Consider the following 21356-nt stretch of genomic DNA (forward strand, 5'->3'; position numbering starts at 1 on the left):
TGATCAAGTTCCCACTAACAAAGATCGTTATCAAAGGTTAGTTGGGAGGTTAATTTATTTATCTCACACCAGGCCTGATATTGCATACGCAGTAAGTGTTGTTAGTCAATTTATGCATTCTCCGAGTGAGGCACATATGGGTGCAGTTGAACGCATCCTACGATACCTGAAGTCCTCACCAGGTAGAGGTATCATGTTTTCCAAGAATGATCATTGCCAAATAGAGGGTTACACCGATGCAGATTGGGCAGGCAACATTACTGATCGTCGGTCCACATCTGGTTACTTTACATTTGTGGGAGGAAACTTAGTGACTTGGTGGAGTAAGAAACAGAAAGTGGTTGCTTTATCAAGTGCAGAGGCGGAATACAGGGGTATGGCAAAAGGAGTATGTGAACTATTATTGCTTCAGAGGTTACTTGGTGAACTTGGGTATCTTTCGAATTCAGCCTTAGATTTATTTTGTGATAATAAAGCCGCTATCGATATCTCACAACTCAATTCAATATGATCACACAAAACACGCGGAAGTTGACAGACACTTCATTAAGGAGAAGTTGGATGTGAATATTATTCAATTCCCATTCGTAAAGTCAGATGATCAATTAGCGGATATCTTAACCAAAGCTATTGCAAGTCATGCATTCTACAACTCTCTTATAAAGTTGGGCGTAAACGACATTTATGCACCAACTTGAAGGGGAGTGTTGGAGAGTTAACTTTTTGTAATTAGTTTAGTTACCTTTTTTTGAGTCCTTATACTCAGATTGTAATCAGGTAATTTGATGTTTATTTCTTTCCTTGTAAATCACTCTTGTACATTATATATTTTCCGCCTTAGTGAGAAGAATGACATCAGAAAATTAAGCCCCAAAGATAAGCTCTAATTAGCATGGTATCAGAGCCAGAAAGTGGGCCCGTACTGTACTGCCACGTGATGTGTGGGTCCCCTTGACCCTGCGCGATGACGGTGAGTCCCTTGGCCCCGCGTGTAGGGGGAGTCCTCTTGGCTCCGCGTGGTTGCTGATGTGTGGATCTCCCACGTGTGACCCACTAATTGGGTCCCACGTGAGGGGGCGTGTTGAATCCCACATCGGTCATACAAAAAGAAAAGTAATAGTTTAAATATACTAACCCCACTCTAACTAACACCGAAACCTTTTGTGATAAAACCCTACACCTGACGGATTGTGCAGGTGTAATTATCAAGTTGGAGACAATATCGGTGTTGTTAGAAGTGAGTCATACGGTCCATCTCTCTAATATTTCTACATGGTATACTATGATACAAGCACTGTGTAAAGACAATCATACAAGACCACTTGCATGGATTCCATATCTTTGAATCTTGGTTTATTGACGTACAATCGTATAACTTCATATCTTAATTAACATTTGTATAATCATACTAATTATGGTTTCATTTCCTCTTTCACCAAAATAAAAACTCAAAGTAATTAGACTCACTAACACTAATTAGCTTTCTTCCTAGTGAAATTTCAACCCTACAAACAATATCAAGGACCCACATGAGTTTTATAAACACTTGTGATATCATCTCTATCCATAAATAAATAAGTGGAGCACAACTAGATACAGATCATGACAAACTCACTAAGTTTTCAAAAGGCAACAACATAATTACATTGTTTCTAGAAACTCTCTTGGGTGAAAAATTATGGCTTTAGTAACCCCACGTCATGCCCTAAATTCTATCCTAATCTGCTTTGGAATGATACACTAACAACAAAAGGGCAGTGGTCCAGTACAATAATTAATAAACCCACATCACATTACTCTAGCTTAAGGTGTTTCGCCTTTCTTGATTATCCGTACCAAACACGGATTAGCATTTCTAGAAATGTTAATTAATCAAAGAATCTGAGATTTTGATTCGGTAGGGTTCACCTGCAACAACGTGATGCATCATATTATGTTAGTGTTTGTTGAGCCTCATATCGATAGAACGCAAATTATATTAGTTTTAAGAGAAATTCTTTATTATGCGTGACGTATTTATCGTCACTAGTGTTTTAAGCTCAATCAAATCATTTTTCATCCATGATGTGTGGCTTCTATTTAGTGTTGTTTTATTACCTTTTAATAGAATAATATTAGTGTCGAACTTGTCATTTCATGTATGTGAGTTGGATTTGAAACTTCTCACTTACAATTAAAAGAAACACTACTAGATTGCAAAGTTAGTGGCGTTGTTTCATTACTTGTTAATTAGATCTATGTAATTGTATAAACCCTCTATGGAGTTTAGTTTTTCAGTTCCAAATCTTGTATTTGCTCTGGCATTATCAATGAAAATTGAAGTTGATCCATAACAATATCATTTCAATTGTATAATAAAAAGCACTAGGTGTCCCCTTCGATGACGCTCCACAACCATCAATATAATACCTTAGAATTCTAATGGCATCAGCAGATTATATTTAATTCTAATTTTCAGTGGCTAATTGGAACAAATCTCCTTAAAAGGGAAGCTGATCCAACACCTGGTAAAATCCATTGGTTCAAGTTCAAAAAATTCCACCACCCACTTATTTCTACAGTAAAATTTGTTAGGCTATGCTTAGCGTCTAGTTCTTCTTGTCCTAACATGCACAAGTTCTGTATGTACGTGTCTTAAAGCCATGGTATTCTTTTTTTCTCTTTCGTCTCACTTAGCATCCAATAACTTAAACTAAATATTTAGATCCTTACTAGAATGTGTCACCCAAAACGATAGCATACTTTTGGTATCCTGTTAGGCACATAAGCGCGTCAGTCAATGTCGCTAGCACAATATTTTAGTGAATTGTATGGTGTTAAGTTAAATCAGAAAGGTGGGGATATAAGATTATAAAGTGACAAAAGAAATCAAGGAACAATCTTTACAAATCACAAATGGAAAAGGCGTGGCAGAGTGTTTTTGTCATGGGGAGGATTTGAAAATGACAGCAAATTGACTGATGGAAGAAAGTATAGGGACTAATGCTGCAATTCTATAAACATACAACAAGCATAAAGCATAGGTTCCATAGGATTTGAAGACACAAACTTTAAAGGTTAAAGCAGTAAGTTGTGATTTCTTCACAAATGTACTTGGGGATGATGGCAGGAGGACATCATAGGGGTTGGGGGATGATAGAAGATGAGGCTTGGAGAAAGGGACCTTGGACTGCTGAGGAAGATGGATTGCTCATTGAGCATGTGAGGCTTCATGGTGAAGGCAGATGGAACTCTGTGGCTAGGCTTGCAGGTATGCAACTTCTCTCTCTCTCTCTCTCTCTCTCTCTCTCTCTCTCTCTCTCTCTCTCTCTCTCTCTCCCCACAAACCCTAATAAAAATGTTTGTTTGATCCGTTGTTGTATAGGGCTGAAAAGGAATGGAAAGAGCTGCAGATTGAGGTGGGTGAACTATTTGAGGCCAGAACTTAAGAGGGGGCACATAACTCCTCATGAAGAGAGCATCATTCTAGACCTACATGCTAGATGGGGAAACAGGTCAATATTTAGTTTTATCGATCCTTTTTAAACTCAGTGAGCTTATTATTTGCTACAAGGCTGAACTTCTGTGTTAAAAAAATCAGGTGGTCGACAATTGCACGAAGTTTGCCTGGAAGGACTGACAATGAGATCAAGAACTACTGGAGGACTCATTTCAAGAAAAAGGCGAAAGCACCTTCTGATGCCTCCGAAAGGGCCAAAACCCGCCTCTTAAGGAGACATAAACCCCATAATCAGCAGCAACAACAACAAAATTTGCAAGTGGATCAAGAAGTGAAAAGAATCATGTCCTCATTGGACGAAAATGAGACTAAACTGCCTTTATATTGGCCTCACGCAGCTGATCATCATCAGGAGCAAGGCTTCTTCTATTCCATGCTCGATGACAATATTGTCAATGTGTCTATGCCTGAAGCTGCCTCCAGCAATGAGGTCAATTTTCTGTGGGATGGTTTGTGGAACTTAAATGATGTCCATGCAAACTTTATTAACACCACCAGGCAAAGCTAGTTCTCACAACTAGGGTTTTTCCACTTCTGTCAAATAAGGGTTTAAGTTGGTGCAGGCATGCTGCAACACAATTTTGATTAATCGGAAGTTGTTTAATTTAACTGGTTTTCGCATGGAGATGTAATTTTCCATAAACCCTTTTCCGCCTTTCAAAGCATGATAGTATCAGTTATCTTTGATTGAAAAAGATCTAAGGTTCGATCTCATAGATGCAAGAACGATATACATTTACAATGAGTTTGATACCTAATTATGGTCGCTCTACTATGGTGACGTAATTTGTAGTGTAGGCATACCCCGGCCCATTAAAAAAAATCTATGAAAAATCGAAAAAGGGAAAAATACTAAACAACACAATAAGTCATTTGCTCAATCAAAAACGCATTTGTACTTTGAGTTGCATGAGTATCCATGCCGTCTTCAAAACTTTTGTGTACTAGTACTACCTTGGTCATATCAAGCTTCTCGTGACATTTTTGTCTTTATATTTCTTATGCTATTTTAAGTAATGATTTGGGACAAATGCAATCTTACTGTATGATTTATTACCACAAAGGTCTTGTTCCAAGATAAGAACTGGTTTTCATTTCAATTTATATGGACAAATACGATTCCCACTCCGATTTCACTATTTTTCCTTTTTCTTTTTACAACTTTGATATTTAAAAGTACAGTTCGAATTTGGATGCAAATGGACGAACATACTGCCACAATACCTATAATGCTTCGCTTAGTTTGATTATAGTTTGTTCAATAACTTGGATTGTGTCATACCCAAGTGAGTTGACAGTTCAATAGCCAAATGACTATAAAAATTTCATAATGCACCGAAGAATGGGATGCACCATTTCAGTGGATGGCTGGATTTTACTATCAGAAAATAGGGGTGGGTTCGGTTTCATTTGGTTCAATTTTTTACCAAAATCAAAACCGAACCAAAATTTCGGTTCGGTTTCGGTATGATTTCTGTTTTTATATTTTATAAAACTTGATATTTTTTAATATGGAATTAAGAAAAGTAGCTTGCATCAGTAGACTAATAATAAAAAAATGAGGAAAGTGGGAAGGTAGCTGTATATATACAAGATTATATAAATCAATCGTATTCTATCAACAACGTCATTTGCAAAGAAAAATGATCACCTTCAAATAGCAAACAATTAGAGAAATTCTTCCAAATTCCAAAGCGTTCCAAAACTTTCCTCTATAACCAATCAAATATCCTCCCTAATTGAACCAAGTATGCTCCTTGAAAAAGCCCTAGGCTTAGTTTAAAACTTGGCAACAAAGTTTCACAAAAGAAACATCATGGGCATACATTCATACAGTGTAAAGGGATTCAATTCTGTTTGGTTCGGTTTCCGAACCTCCAAATCGAAACCGAACCAATAAGGTTTGGTTCAATTTTTTCTTTTTTGATTTAGTTTTTTTTTAGGTTTTTGATTTTTCAGTTTCAGTTCGATGTTTGGTTTGGTTTTTTTTTTCAGTTTTCAGTTTTTTGAACCCACCCCTAGAAAATACTATTTGCCCGACAAACCATATTTAGTTGGGTCGTTTTTGTTTACTAGAAGAAAATTTATGTTGGTCGGGAAATTTGGTCAACATTTAGGGTTTTGCCCAAGGCTTTGCACAACGAAATTTTTTCACAGGGCAAGAGTACATATGTAAGGTAACATTTTGGGGCCAAGGGAAAAAATGGCGTGTATTGTGTAAATGTTTGCCTGACGAACCACCCAAGTTCCGCCAAGCAAAGGCCTAAATTAGGGTTTAGGGTTTCTAGGAGTTCCTCCTTCGGATTTTGGATTTCCATCTTCAAAGCATGTTGTATCTCGTTTCAACATAAAAAATAGATTAAATCAATACAAGTATATCAACTCAATAAAATCAAAATTTAATTACATAAGAATAATTGAAACGTGGTACTCCTGTGATTGAAGATGAAGGGGTTATAATTTTGTGTTCCACGGATGTGGAACGAGTCGTTCTAGGGAGGTGAGGTGGAACGAAAATTCACCCAAAACTCGTCCCGTGGAACAGCTCGTTCCACCTGTTTTAGGCGCACCAAACGTGAGACGGAACGTCTTGTCCCACTCTGTTCCGTCCCGTCCCACGTACCAAACAGTACCTTATTTATAGTAAATCAATAAGAATTCCTTGCATTGCAAAAATACAATCCTAAAAAGAAAAGATCTTATATTATCCTAAATACAAGCTACAAATGATTTAGACAATCACACATTCCTCATTCTTAATTTTGTTTTCATATTTTTCCTGTCTCAAAACAAAGGACCTACCTCTAATTTGGAATTGGTTGACTTTGAGTAGAAATCAAGTGAAAGTGAACGGTCAAGGACAAATTTGGAGTCACAATTATGCCGGAGACCCCGCTCTCTTTTTGTTGATCTTCGTCTCTGGGCTGGAAAAAATTTCCGAAAATTCTGAACCAAACCAAAAAAATCCTGATCCCAAACCAAAATTTTCAAAATTTTTGGGATAAAATACCGAATTGATCCTAAAATTTCAGTACGAGATTCGGCATTGTTTACTCAATCTTTCGGTAATTCCATATCCGAAAATAAATCATATATATGTATGTATATTATTATACAGTTGAATTGTTGCTAACTACTAGTAGCAATATAATTAGTGTGGTCTACAAGTAGTATCTATATCCCTTTATCGCCACATCTACCGGTATGAACCTCCAACAAATGTATCTATTTCTTCAACACAAAATCAAAAAATTGTATTGTTAGTTTTCGAACATGTTAAATTTATAACTTATTTTTTATTTTATTTTGGGTTTGTTACTTATTTTATTTTAGTTGCATGTTAATTTAACTTGGTATGAATGATTGCTATTTCAAATTGTATGAAATTTAGAAATACCAAACCATCACAAAATACCAAAAATATTTTAAGAATCCAAAAAATTGAGAATACCAAAATTTTAGTTGAGATTAGTCTTCAAATTTCCATACCAAAAATTTTTGGTTTGGAGAATCTCATTTTCAGTTTGGGATCTCATACCAAATCAACCCTATTCGTCTCTCTCTGTCCTCTCTCTCTCTGCCTACTAATTTGTACCAGCTCAATCGGCAGCTAATTACCAAAAGAGACTGCAAACAAAAATCCGATGGAGGGACAGCAATCATGGCTGCCGAGGCTCTCGTTCAGGATCGCCACCATAATGATGTGCTTGCTCAACCTGATTACGGCGCTTCTACTGCTTCAGGGCTTTCTTTCCTCTGCTTCTTCTCGCTCCGAACTTTCCGCCTCTCACCTCAATTCAGGTTTCCCTCTCTCTCTCTCTACAAGCTGGCAATGGGTTTTCTTTATCTAAATTTTCTCACTTTTTGAAAATTTTCTGGTTTTTTCTTGCTAACCATCATTTGCTTCTTGTTGTTGATTGGATTGGTGACCCATTTCGTTTGAGGTTAGGGAATTAGGATTTCTAATGTGGGGTTTAGTGGTTTAATTGTAATGTGATCTTGTTGGTGCAGCTTTATGTTGATCTTCGAAGGTTCCGAATGTGCTTGAAATTTAATATTTTAGGCTTGAGAGTTTTGTGATCGAAGGTTCCGAATGTGCTTGAAATTTAGTATTTTAGTACAGTTCACAGTTGGTTTTTTTGGACTTTATCTTTAAGTTGCAATGTTGTGAGGTTATCTTCCTAGTCTGGATCGGACCAGCTTCAGTTTTGAAAATTAAATCGCATATGGAGGTTATTGAAAACTGAAAAGCCATGAAATTTAATAGTCGAACTGAAAGTCAAAATCCTTCCAAGTTTATCTTGCTTTCTTGGAGAAGAGTTTGTAGAATTTTACACTTTGTTTAGATCAGTGAAGACCTTGGATTATCTTGTCTACTTGTCCGAACTCCTAAGGTAAATGTATTTTAGAGGGGTCATTTAGCTGTCCTGTAGAAATATATTTCATAGTGGTGTGCCCGTGTTTGTTTCCTCGAAACATGATCATAGGCTGTTACTTGTACTTCATTACTCACTTTTTCAGGTCAAATTTCTGCGATTTAGGCTTAAACCACCTACTACTGATTATAGTGCCATTTCCTTTAGCATTTTAACTGTGGGAATGATCCATGTGGTCTCACCAATCAACTCGCATCCCTAGATGGCAAAGGGACTGATGCAGGGCGCAGCGGACAGAAATGAATTAAAATGATAGATAGAATGGATAGGTAGGGTCCACTATCTCCTAGTGCGAGGAGAGGTCTGAAAACCCTATAAACTTTGGTTCTAGTACCAGCCTACAACATAGACACTAGAAAGAACAAAGCAGCAGACTCTTACAAAGAGACGGGCACATAAAAACGAGTTTACAACTCAAATATCAATATGATAATTCAAACAACTTCTCCCCTTCTTCTTTACAAATACAAGTTAAGGTGAAAAATATGAAAAGACATAAAAAATAAAGGCTTACAATATAACTCCTAAAAAACTAAATGATTTCATAAAATGTCATTAACCTAGGAATTCCATAAGCCACAAATTTAAAGCTAGATACATGCATTATAACTCTAAAAATGCATGTATTATATTATAAAACTTAAATCCCAGCTGCCAGTAATTTTATGCAATAACGCCTTTAGTCCTTGGCCTGCATCAATAGAGCTCAGTATACAATTCAAAATCCAGTAAGCTCTTGGATGTATACAACTTGAAATCAATTAAAATCTTAGGATTAAAATTGTGCAACTGGTGACGTACACCTTGTAGGTTTTCTTTTTTAATTTTCCCTTTACATGTATATGACCCTGGTTCAAGACTGGATGATGGGTTTTAACTTGATGATAATAATGAGTAAATTCTAATGGAAAAGTGGTCCAAGTGGTCATTGTGAAGGCGTTTCATTAACGAAGCATTATAATAGCATGAGACCTGTATTTGAGTGACTAAAAGATACAGTTTTGATTTAAGCAGTATGGTGTTGTTAAACTATGATGCGTTCGTTATATCAGGTTAAATATACTATAATCATAAACCTGTGAAAGTATTGTTTTTTCATGTGCGTCAGGTAGTCAACAGCCGGCACTCCGTTTTCACGTTGAATCCCGATGATGCTCTAATATGATTATGATATATTCTTGACTTTAAGTTGGTTTGCTTTAGTCTTTTTCCTGTGTGTGCGCAGCTGCACTTAGGTATGTAAGAGAATCTGAAGAAATTCGTTTTGCTATGCGACCCTTGGAACTGATAAAAAGAGTAAGTTTGATTCAGTGTTAGAACTATTATGCGTCGGTTATAATTCTTCTGCTATTCACAAATGAAATGGAGGGAGCCCATGTACAAACTGAACCAATGTTTGACTGCTTGCCTGTCTGATGCTAAGTGCACTTTCAATTGAAACTGGAACTTCTTGTTTTTTTTTTTTTTTTTTTTTTTCGATATCAAGCAAATAGTAAACCTCGTGCAATTCATGGTTTTGTGTACCATTGAATGCTCTTTTAATTTCTTCCCTTTTCAGGTGAAGGAAATCCAACAAGAAGCATATGAAAAACCAGAAACAGCTAAAGAGAAAGACACAAGGCAGACCGTTGCAGTTGACCTTTCCAAGAGATTGAAGGATCTGCATTATGTTAATGATGCAACCAGCTTCAAAGGTGAAACTATGTCATATTTTGTTCATTGTGAAGCTCTGAAACGGCTGTCGTTCTTGTATGTTACTTGTGTGCGTCCGCTATTGTTTATGAAAATCAGATAGTTGCTCGCATTTTAAGTTGGATGTGAACCAATCTTTCAGAGAACTCATCAAACGTCCTTCACTCCTTGTAACATTAGAGCAGATGGATTCAATGGTTATGGTTTCTCGTGTAAATATTAGCCTTGCAGCAAATATTTCATTAAAATTGTCAAATTATTTGGTATTGTTATTAACTAGATTTTACCGATATACATAATGTTCTGCAGCCCTGGAAGAGTGGCGTAAACGAAAGATGGAACGAGCAAGACGACGTCAACTAGAGAAAAATGGAACGCTCGCAACTCAGGCCTGAGCCATGTACTTCACAAAGTATTGTTCACTTTATACTGAAATTGGGATACCAAGTCATCCCGAAATAAGGTGTTAAATATTACAACTCTGCTTGCATAACAAACAAGGTGTTAAATATATGATGATACAAAAGTTTTACCAATGTTGTATTTACCTTCGTAATTTGTCCATCGACATGGGAGTTTTAGGCAGCACAACGGCACGTAATTTCTTCAGACGTGCCGGTTGCTTCAAGTATACAACTTACATGAATGCAGCAGTTTATGCATGCTTTCAAGTAACGTGAAATCCGCAATACTTCATGTTCCATTACAAATGAATTAATCAAGGAATTAAAGAAAACCGATCTATCCAAACATACGTGATACGTGCAGGCACTAATTATACAATTCTGTACAAAGTTTAGCTATTTCGGTCTGTGACAACATATACAACGCTGCAAGTACGGAAGATTAGTACATTTGTGCTTACAAACTTACCGAACCAAAAGATGCCTACTATCAGTTGCGTGTATGAAGACTTGGTCCGAAATGTCCGCGAAACAGGCAAATGCCTAAAATGTCTGAGCAAATCATCACAGCAGCATATGGTGGCTCGGTCAGCGAGTTTTCAGTTCTTTTTTTCACCAGCTCGCGACTTCAATTGCCATGTACATGAGCCACGTCAATGCTTTTGGATAATCTGATTGAAAAATTTACACTTTCGGCATCTACTTGTGAAGAGACATTCATGGACCAGAAAATTAGGAAGCCAGATACCACAACAATGTAGTCTGACTGCCACCTGCAGAATAAGGAAACTATTAGAGAGCTCCAAAGACCATTGGCTATCCTAAATTTTGAATGCAATCGTGAGTACGTAACAATGACCAAACACATCCAGTAACATCGTTTTCTATGTATACACCCGCATAACAAGATAATAGAAAATAATATCGAACAGAGAACCGACTAATGGGTTCAGATCCTGTTACACAAACGGTACAGGCCGGTAAGATTTCAAGTATGCACAATGTATCATATACAGAAATTAATGAATTATTTACAACTTAAAAAGCAGGGAAATACTACAGAAATAGTCACTAGATACAATATTTAGTTCATTTTTCAGCCGACAGAATACATTTCCATTTGAAAAGTTTTGGTTCAAATTATTTACAATAAATAGATATAGAACTGCAGCATTAAACAAAAGAGAACTCCAAGAAGCTGCTCAATTTATTGAACTCTACTAAAACTTCCCTTTCTAAACACGTCATTATCTCACATAGAATGATTCGCACGGCTCCCTCACTTTATCCATATTCAATAAATTGGAAAATTTAAAAAAAGACGTGCACCTGGTCCCTGGAACAAGTTATGTGTGTGCACTCACGTGTGTCTGTATTCACTATCTGCAGTGCAGCCAACTGAATGTTATCGTCTTGTAATGAAACACAATTTGGAACCTCACTTGCAAAAGATTTTATAGCTTGACAAACCTAAACAATGGATTGGTTTTGAAAAAAAAAATACAGGAAAGAAATCAGTTTTAACAAACAACAAGAATTTAATAAGTTCTTGCATATTCTAGTCCATTGCAATGAACTATACAGAACTTTTTTTTTATTTTTAAGAAGAAACGATCACTTTACTAAAATAATAACATGAATTACAAAATAGTGGATAAGAAATCCACCATCTAGCAAAACTAGCTAAGACCTCTCTAGTAGATCTATTTACAAGTAACATAACCTCAACTTTACGGCTGCTAACAAATCCCACACTATATGAGAAAGAGAATTATCCCTGAACTCATTTGAAACTGAAGCCCAGAGGGCTGCCCAGTATCTTACTCTACCCCATAGTTCCGCTACCCACACTCTATTATAATCCTCAAAAACTTTACAGAACTTTAATTTTAATAGTAATGACTTTGTCACAGAGAAACATGAATCTGACATTGATTCCTAATTTCCTACCACAGGCAAAATATCACAAGCAAGACTTTCAGATTTGGGTTTAATGATTTGGTTAAGCCAATTCAGATGACAAGATGTTATCTGTAACTAAGGTGTTGGTGCAGAGGTGTGAGGACATCACTGTTTCTTTTAATTGATATGACACGTGCAGGGAATACAGAGCGAACTTGTATAATTTTCATGTACATGAAACCTATCATTAATCTCAATGAGAAAAGCTCCAAATCTCATCTCTACAAAAACTTACCCAAATCAGAAATTGTTAGCCATTTGATTATCATCATCAACATTTCAATGTTTATCAGAAACGTTGTGTTCGTTTATCTATTTTATCATACTTAGATAACTAAATGGTTTCCTATTTCACTAAACTTTTTAAAGGGTAATCCATTGAAAGAGGACGTAACAGTCGGAATCATTAAAAATTAATTGCAGGGTGACTTAAGTTCACACTTTTCACGAACTATGGGCATCCTTTTTCCTTGTATATGTAGAGACACACACACATATATTAAACTAGCATATAGCATTGATGAAAGAAACTGAATACTAGTAACCGAAAAAGGAAACTGAATACTAATTGGTACATTTTGAAGCAGCCAAAGGATATTTTCCAAAGAATTTCAAGGTTATTCTATGGGCAAATCCATACATGTACCCTTTCCCCAAATCCCGATGCACATTTAGTAAGTTTACATTTAGTTGCAGCCTAGCATTAATTTGCACAACTTAAGTAAATAACTTCAAAATACCCCAAACAAACACCACAGCTGCTCAATGTCATGAGTCTTATTGTGTTCTGCCTTCCAACTTTTTAAACATGCTAAAGCACTTTTTGTCTTTACACCGCAACTTTTTAAACAAACACAAGTAGGAGTTAGATAGATATAATGTACAGCTATCTAACACTAATCTGATGCTTCTAGAGTGTATCTAAGCAAGAAGTATGATTCAGTATTGTTCCCGTCAATCAATTAAAGCTCCAGGATGGTTAAATTAACTCAAATTTCATAGGTAAAGAACGTAAATTTCAAGTATCCACAAATTATTTCCCTTTATTAAATTCAACCATAACTAATAGGTAGACCACTGCATTTCCCCTTCAATGGACTTTCACAAATCTATTCAACATGAATCCCTTTTACCTTTCCCTGTACCAAACTCCACTTCAGAAAATACTAGAAATACTGCACTAATCAAATAGTTTCTTTCTCCTATTTGCTGGCTTTCTCCTATGTGCTGGATAATTGATTCCAAGTACATTGGATGAGGCTATATATTAGGCCGTATCATTTTGGGCTTCAGTTACATTGGACGAGGCTATATATTTAGTGACCCCCTTCTTTCTCCGTTCAAGGGATAGGGAAGTGCAGTCTTACTTTCATTGCAGTTTGTATGGACCCACTCTCTTCAGGGTTGGGGTGGGTGGGTTTGTATTTTAGGTGGGGGGTTGTATACCATGTGGACTTTGATCGCACTTTCCTTTCGTCAATAATAAGTATTACGTTTACAATACAAAGTGAAATTAAGAGTACAAGATTTTGCTAACAAAATTATCTTCTTTAAAAGTTTCTCCTACAATTGCTTCAAGGTACAATTATTCCACAATAAATACTCGGGTTGCATATCTCACATATGAACTCCAACCCAAATGGTTTCAGAACCCAAAAGTGCACTCAATACCCATACCCCATATTGTTCTATCCGAGCTCATTAATAATAGAATGACATGAAGACTCAAATGCAAAGCAATGGGTCAATTACTAGAGGCACCAAATACTTACAACCCTAGCAAAATAAAATATCGGAATAGTGTCATTACCATTGTGTGTTGAAAACTATATAATTTTGGGGGCAAAATATTTAATTTAATGTGTTTGAATGTACCAAAGAGAGTACCACTAATCAGGACTGAAAAGCAAATTATTTAACTCTTCTAAAAATCGAACACAAGTCTGCCATCCTAAACTAAATGTCTTGCTATTGCAAAGCATAATTCGACAAGAATTAGTAAATACAAAGCAGTGGAATCCACGGCCACTGAGATTAAGTACATTCGATAAACCTTCTAGCTGAAACTTATCGGCGGGAGAGAAATATCTAAGACATAAACCCAAATAGTTGTGTTTTACTAATACAGAAATTTTATTCCGTTGGGGTTAGCCCAAGTCGTGAGAGAGGGTCGGGAAATGGGTTAGGATTAGGCTAGGTCAAGGGTTCAAATCCCTTTCATCGTAACCCAAAAGGGGGTTGGTGAATATTTGTTTCCTTTGGGTCATGAACAGCAATGGGAAATATCTGATACTGAAAGTGTCATACTGCAGCAGTCAAAACTAAATGTTGGTGAAAAACTGTTCTAGTAAAAAATTTATACAGCACTAACTAGATTCCCCGCAACTGTCCAAACACCAATTTCTAATGCAACAAAATTAAAAGCACTATGCCAGACACATACAAGAAGCAATAAAGAAAGAGATTGAGCAACTTTTGTTCCTCGAGCATTCAGAATATTATAAGAAAATCCTTGAGCATTCAAAATATTATAAAACAAAACCTGTGAGTATAATTTACAGCCAGAATCATGGCCCATGAATCATGATATTACCCTACAATACAAATTAATGAACAACCGTGCTCCAAAGAAACGCAAACAGAAAAGGTGAATCCTAAGTACACAGATTAGCATGACTAGCTTTTATATGTAACAAGACAAATCACCTCCATCACAGAGAAATAATAAAGGCCCCTTCCCTTCCTCCTAATAGTACGCATCATCATATGATTACTAGAGTATATCATTGCACAAAGAATTACACACCCATCACCAATAAATAGGTGACAAGGTGACATCGAAGTTTGAACAAGAGCTACAACAAAGCACAGAAACACAGGGCAAGCTGATCTGACGCATAACCATAAAATAAGAAAGATACGAATGCTTTTACTGAGAAAGGAGTTGGTTTTACCTCAGTATGTCTTACTCCCGTAACTGTCTGCATGATTTAAATATCATCACCCCATCAAAATTAGTTACAGATAGCAAGTTTCCCTGTCCATTCATCAGCCTCAGACACAGTAGCCACCCCATAATCAAGGCTCAACTCCCTCATAGGAGGGATGTTCTCCATTGCAAATAGCATGAGATGAGGAAACATCACATTATTGTGATCATACAGTACAAACTGCACCATAACATTCGGAGTGGAACTGTGGCTCATATAACAAGCAACATTTCTCATTTTGGATACATCCATAGCAAAATCCAATGGTGGGATCGAAGGATAAGTTGGACGTACATAACCAGGATCTATCTGAGATAAATCTCCCCATTCAGTCCATCTATCAGAAAACCGATGTGGATAAACCAAGGTATCACCATTCATTGCAAATATTTGAGCCATTTCCCTAGTGAGAATAACCCCTGTATACTCACATATAAAGGCACCAGCATGTATCAAGTTCAATGACCTAACTCCCCAACCTGTTTCCCTTGACCTAAACACTTCCAGTCTATTTCTCATACCTTTTTGCGTGACACGATTCCGGCAATTTGGGGGACAATGGCAGAAGGGCCCACACTCAAAAACCACAGGCTTCCCTCTCAAAAGACACCCATTGTCATCATAAGCAAACTCGCCTCCATTTTTCATAGCACAAAAGCAATTACCAAAACAACTGTCAATACAATCACACCCGGTTCCCTTCCCAGACTGATGAAACACTTGTGTTGGAAACACAGTTGTCGCAAGATACTCATAGTAAATGGGGTCCTGATCAGAATCAATGTCATTGAAAAGCAAAACTGGAACATTCTCCTTCTTATTAGAAATATCCAGACTGAGATAACCTGACTGCCTCACAGACAAGGGGTTAGTCCTCAGACTAGCCGCAAACTTAAGAATAGCGCTACCCATCTCACCTTGCCCTTCTATTCTCAGAAGTTTAAACTTATAAACACCAAACCCCGACTTGCCAACATCAAACCAACAATCAAATATTCTATACAAGCCATCATAAACATAAACCTTCTGCGAAATACCACCTTGGCATTTGACTCCTCGGATAACTCTCACTTCAATCCCATAATGCATGCTCCTCTCCAATGCCAAATTCCCACCTTCCAGCTTCTGGTGAGCACATTGCTTATTAAACTTGTCCTGTCCTCCATGACCGGTGTAGATAATCACATCGCCGGCATCCTCGTCGTCCTCATAGCCACCCGAAACGATAATGCTGGTTGCAATTGGCTCATGATTCGAGCTCTGGCTCGCCGGAAGATAGTCAATCCCAGCTTGGACTTGGCCATGTAAACCAACCACACACAACTCCATGCGGAAAAAAAAGAGATCGCCAACGTAGACCCCGGGAATCGAACCCACGATCCTTTTATCGCGATTGAGCCACAGCCCACGATCCCTGAGCGCCGTGGCGGCCTGCAAGTCGCCTCGGACTCGCTTCCCGTTTCCCGGGTTCCGCTTCTCCTCCGCTGCCACTGATAGTATTCGAATCGAGTCATATAGCATTCGGGTTTTCCTCACCACGTCACGGAAGTACCTCTGGTCCTCGATGTTGAGATCGGTGACCCGGACGAGCTCGGAGGACCGCTTGGGGTATTTCCGCCGCGCAACGACGGCCTCTGATAGCTGGGTTTCTTGAGGAACCGGCACAATTGCTCGCGCATCCGGGTCCAAAACTTCGACCTCGCCGTCGGCCATACTCCGGAGCCCTTTAGCAAAAGCTGTCCGGAAAAGCTCGGAAATTCGATGGAACTCCGAGTACACATTCTCCTGGTCGGAAGGTGCGGCGGAGGATTCAGATACAGGGGTGTGGTTCAGGTCGGAGAATGGGGTAATTTGGGAATTAGAGAGAGAGTTGGGGGTAGGTGTGGGAATGAAGGGTTCTGGAGGCAGTTGGGGCAGTTGTGGCAGGTGGGTATCGAGTGGTTCGTCGAAAGGTTCGAGCTTTGGTTCGATTTTGGGGACTTTCAAGGCTACGGCGGAGTTGGCGGTGTTTGGGGTGGAGCCGGCGGGGGATTCAGGGAGGTTGTTGAGGTCTATAATTGGGATGAGAGAGCCCATTTCGTCAGCTGAAATGAAGTGGGTCTGAGTGGGAGGAGAGTGTGGTGGTTGTAGAGGTTGGGCATGGAAGACTGTGGCTGCGGTGGGTGTCCCTTTTGTTTGTTTAGGGTTCTGCTGAGAAATTTGGAGGAGCTACTTTCATGGCGGATTTTGAAATGTAACCTTTTTGTCAAATTTTTTACATCCAGTTTTGGTAGGAAATTGGATGAAACTGACTTTTGCTTTACGGAATTGCCCCTCTCACCCAAAATTTGTTGCAATTTATGTTAGCATTGGATGCTAACGCTTTAGGCCAGCATATGGACCATTCGCACAAAAAATATGGACCGCGTACATGTGTTACATCATCATCTATGGGTCCTATTGAGATCGTTCTAGCACTTTCAGAGCATGTTATATACGTGTAAAATATTATCGTAGATAAAATAAAATTACCATAAAATAAAGATGAAATGGTAGTTGTTCAAGAGAAGAAAGCTCTTGTGAACGTTTATCTTATTATATGTTACTCTTTTAAACATAGTTGGCTAATTTGTAATTTTATATCAAAATTGAACCAAGTTGTCAATATTAAATATTAGATTGAGTATTATACACATCATTTAGGTTTATGGTCAATTTGACTATTTGTGAGGTTATAATTGTGTCACACTACAGTTCATTACTTTGACATTTATTCAATTTACACGTAAAGTATCAACGGTTTAATGTTGAGAACCACCTCAAACCCATCAAGCTTACCACAAAAAAATACATCAAGGTTATCTTCAAGATAGATAGTGATTTCACACACTTCTCGTTCTACATTCATTTTCTTATATAGACCCCTTAATTCTTTTTTGTTTTATATAATATGAATGCTAAATGTAAGAGGAGTGTGTTGGCGTGGAAAATTTTGGGTACTCCAATTCTCAACTAACAATTAATCTTGAACACATTGAGAAACCTTAGACACCATCTTCCCTCGCTATCAATGAGAGTGGAGGGGACTTGTACAAAAACACTTCGATGCTCAAGTCAATCTTTGTTCAGGATGTTGATAAAATATAGAACGATCTCATGCCTCTCTTTTTCTCCCCCTGGTTCTGGTGGGATTCTAGGCCTTCTATAGTCATAAAAAGCTTGGGCTCCAAGTTTCATTATCTCACTTTATGTTCCTTAGTAGTGGTTGATTCATGTTGCTTTATTTTAGCCGCACTCCCCAATTTTTAGTATGCATGAAAAATGGCTAGTTACTTGGCTCTTAATGCTTGCACCACATATGCCCCTTTTTTTTCTCTGCAAACACGAATCATCTTAGTTTATAGAGGAAAAATATTTCTCTTGCAAAAAATCATGTGACTTGAAATATTATCATGAGTTTAGCATGTGGCTATGATCATAGTTTAGCCTTTGGTTACTTTCACACAGTCGTATGTTATCCTTCAGCCACGATCAGTTGGTCATAATTTGGCCTTTGGTTATGATCACACGGTTATTATTTAATATTCGACTATGATCACACGATCATACGATCATCATTTAGCCTTTGGTTACGATCACACGATCATAATTTAGCCTTCGTATGCGATCACACGGCCATAATTTAACCTTTTGTTACAATCGCACGGTCATAATTTAACCTTCCGCTATGATCATACGGTCATAATTTAACCTTTAGCTATTCGACCATGGGTTTTGGGTTTTCAACCCTCGGTCTTGGGCTTTGGCCATAATTCGATCTAAGGTCCTCAACCCTCAATATCAAGCCTTCAGAATTTATTTCGTTCTAGGTCTTCAGCCCACAATTTTGTGATCCTCAACTATGAATTTGTGCAATGCTAACATGCCTCCAAAGTCCAAATACAATGATTTGCTACCGTCTGTCAATGACTAAGCAAAAGTTTAATTGTAAGCAATAAAATAATATAATTAGTTTGTTGAACAAAATACAATGCATAATAATTCTCCTCATTTGAATAGTGGTTGCCCTCGATTCATGAGAAGTTAAATATTTTCATATGAGATTTGCCACAAGCAAGATGTAACAGCTTGATAAATCTGGTATTTCAAGTAAGTCGTGGCTTGTCTCACCATGCGAATAATTCATATGCAACAAAGGGATGTGCACTAGCCATCATAGAATGACGATAGTTCGATGAAGGGGCTAAGATGCCCCTAGACTAAGATTGCATTTGTGTCTACATATAATTATCTTAGAATTCTTATGAAATGAATTTGAGCACCGTGCAAGACATGTCTTGATCCAAGTCCCATAGTAAAGTTGTGTGGATAGTCAACAAAGTCTGGTTGTAATTGGCAAAATAGAGCAGCACTGATGATTGAAATTATAATAGTGAGATTGTCTAATTGGAGAATGAAGCAAAAAAATGTTCCCCTGACTCTTGAGGGTCGACGCATAATGATATCATTACGAAAAAAGCATTTCCCTATCGGTCTTAATATCAATAAGCTCATGAGAAGCTAGTAAATTTTTATAGATAAAAAGAAGCATTTGTGTTGCTACAAAGCATTAACTCGTTACTTCTATAAACAAAACATGACATAGCAATCCATGCATTTAGTTCCTCGTGAAAATGATTTGAACACTGCGCTTATTCGGTATTATCGCATGAAGAGCTGTAATGATGAATCATAAAGGAGAGGATCTAAGAATTCTTATCGGTTTAGAGGCTTTAATTTGTGCCCCCATTCTGGATTCAAAAATGACGACACGGGCTTCAGGTGGTCTAATTGGTTGGAGCAACGCTGCAGCTAATGCCTATTTGTCTCTAAATTGTCTTCCACCATACACATTCACCTGCTTGAGCTTGTCTTCTGCTTTGAACTTTTTAAGCCACCCTAACTGCTGGTTTCACAAACAATGCGTTCTTGTACCCCTGCTACTTCTCAAATTCTCTCTTCAATGTTAATTCTCTTAAGGCTAAAGCCTCATCAACTCGGCACCATATCAGTGCCGAAAGGAATTCTAAAATGCTCAGATTATCCGCTTTGTTTTTTACGCCACGATTGTTAGACAAGGAGTTCATTGTGTCCAGAACACTATTTTCAGGAGTTCAGTGGTCTTTTTTTAGGAGCGTTTGTATCCTCGTCTTCTTATCTAAGTGCAATTGTTGCAAAGATTGTTGGTTAGAGACAGATTCTATGCATGTCATCAGCCTAATATCAGCTCACTCCATGGATGTTCCATGGTTTCTTAAAGTTTCTTGGGCAAATTGTTTATGGCATATTGCTCGCTTGCATTTGCGTTTTTCGCATATTTTCAGGGAAGGGAATTGTGTTGGCGGATACTTTTGCTAATTTTGGTGCAATGAATAATAACTTTACGTGGTGGGACTTGGTACCCGATTTTGCTGCTGCGTCTTATAGAATAGACTGTGTCGGGCTTCCATTCTTCCATTCGAGCTCATAAGCAGCAAATTGTTGCTATGGAAGAGGGATTTTGGGAATGAAATAGAAGCAGCTGAATTATGGGAAATCAATTTCAGGTGACAGAAGCTAAGCAATCTTAAACTAGTCCATATCATTTTCGTTAATTGGTTTTAGCGGGTATTGGCCTAGTCCATCTGTTTGTTTTTCTTTTTCTTTTTACTTCTTATTATTAATAAAATCTTGTAGAGGGGGGACGGGCGGGGGGTTTCTGGGTGCAACGGTCTTTTCTCCTTTGAGAGAGGGTTGGTGCCTCGCACGCGACGGTTGACAAAGAGCTAATCTCGCCTAATCCGCCTCTACAAAAAATTAATAAATAAATCGAATCTTTTGAAGGATTATCCTAGTGCATCCCTCTGCCGCCAATCCAATTGGTGCAAAAGAATTTGAAAATTCCATGTTATATGTAGTTTCTTCTTCTCCATAAATATTAGTGTTAGCCTGTGCCCCCACTCAATTGGTTGTCAACCACATCAAGGGTTTTCTACATGTTGATTTAAACTGAATCCAATACCATGACAATATCTATTGCTTCTCAAGATGACTTTTCATAAAGTTTCCACGACGACTCCAACTATTGGCGCGAAAAATTTTGGGTACTCTAATACTCCACCAACAAGTAATCTTGAACACATTGAGAAACTTTAGGCACCATCACTCGCCATCAATGAGAGCACATGGGATCTGTAAGAAAACACTTCGACGCTCAAGTTAGTCTTTGTTTAGAATGTGTATAAAATATAGAACGATCTCATACCTCTCTCTTTTTCTCCACCTATTATGATGGGATTCTAGGCCTTTTATAGGCATAAAAAGCTGGGGCTGCAAGTCCCATTATCTCACTTCATGTTCCTTTGTAGTGGTTGAT

General features: G+C 37.8%; 3 protein-coding genes across 5 annotated transcripts; 2 read left to right on the top strand and 1 right to left on the bottom strand.

Annotated features, from left to right (window-relative positions):
* Positions 1-2916: 2916 nt before the first annotated feature.
* On the top strand, positions 2917-4108 carry LOC137732481 (transcription factor MYB101). The gene is made up of 3 exons (XM_068471795.2): positions 2917-3250; positions 3365-3494; positions 3581-4108. The coding sequence occupies exons 1-3, from the start codon at positions 3088-3090 to the stop codon at positions 4005-4007; spliced, it is 720 nt and encodes a 239-aa protein (XP_068327896.2). The 5' UTR covers positions 2917-3087; the 3' UTR covers positions 4008-4108.
* A 2890-nt stretch (positions 4109-6998) lies between these two features.
* On the top strand, positions 6999-10163 carry LOC137731731 (uncharacterized). 3 transcript variants are annotated; one of them, XM_088687751.1, is made up of 5 exons: positions 7001-7300; positions 9161-9231; positions 9494-9629; positions 9770-9839; positions 9937-10163. In XM_088687751.1, the coding sequence occupies exons 1-4, from the start codon at positions 7144-7146 to the stop codon at positions 9799-9801; spliced, it is 396 nt and encodes a 131-aa protein (XP_088543877.1). In that variant the 5' UTR covers positions 7001-7143; the 3' UTR covers positions 9802-9839; positions 9937-10163. The 3 variants fall into 3 exon arrangements, with proteins under 3 accessions (XP_068327025.2, XP_088543877.1, XP_068327026.2); XM_068470925.2 differs by lacking the exon at positions 9770-9839 and having other exon boundaries at positions 7004-7300; XM_068470924.2 differs by lacking the exons at positions 9770-9839; positions 9937-10163 and having other exon boundaries at positions 6999-7300; positions 9494-9745.
* A 138-nt stretch (positions 10164-10301) lies between these two features.
* On the bottom strand, positions 10302-17373 carry LOC137731730 (histone-lysine N-methyltransferase family member SUVH9-like). Its single transcript, XM_068470923.2, has 2 exons — positions 14948-17373; positions 10302-10804 (listed from the first exon to the last, which is right to left on the bottom strand). Exon 1 carries the CDS (start codon positions 17057-17059, stop codon positions 15008-15010), a length of 2052 nt encoding a protein of 683 aa, XP_068327024.2. The 5' UTR covers positions 17060-17373; the 3' UTR covers positions 10302-10804; positions 14948-15007.
* Between the last annotated feature and the right edge of the window lie 3983 nt (positions 17374-21356).

This window comes from Pyrus communis, chromosome 16 (assembly GCF_041283825.1).
Source record: "Pyrus communis isolate YQ-2024b chromosome 16, ASM4128382v1, whole genome shotgun sequence".
Lineage (NCBI taxonomy): Eukaryota > Viridiplantae > Streptophyta > Magnoliopsida > Rosales > Rosaceae > Pyrus > Pyrus communis.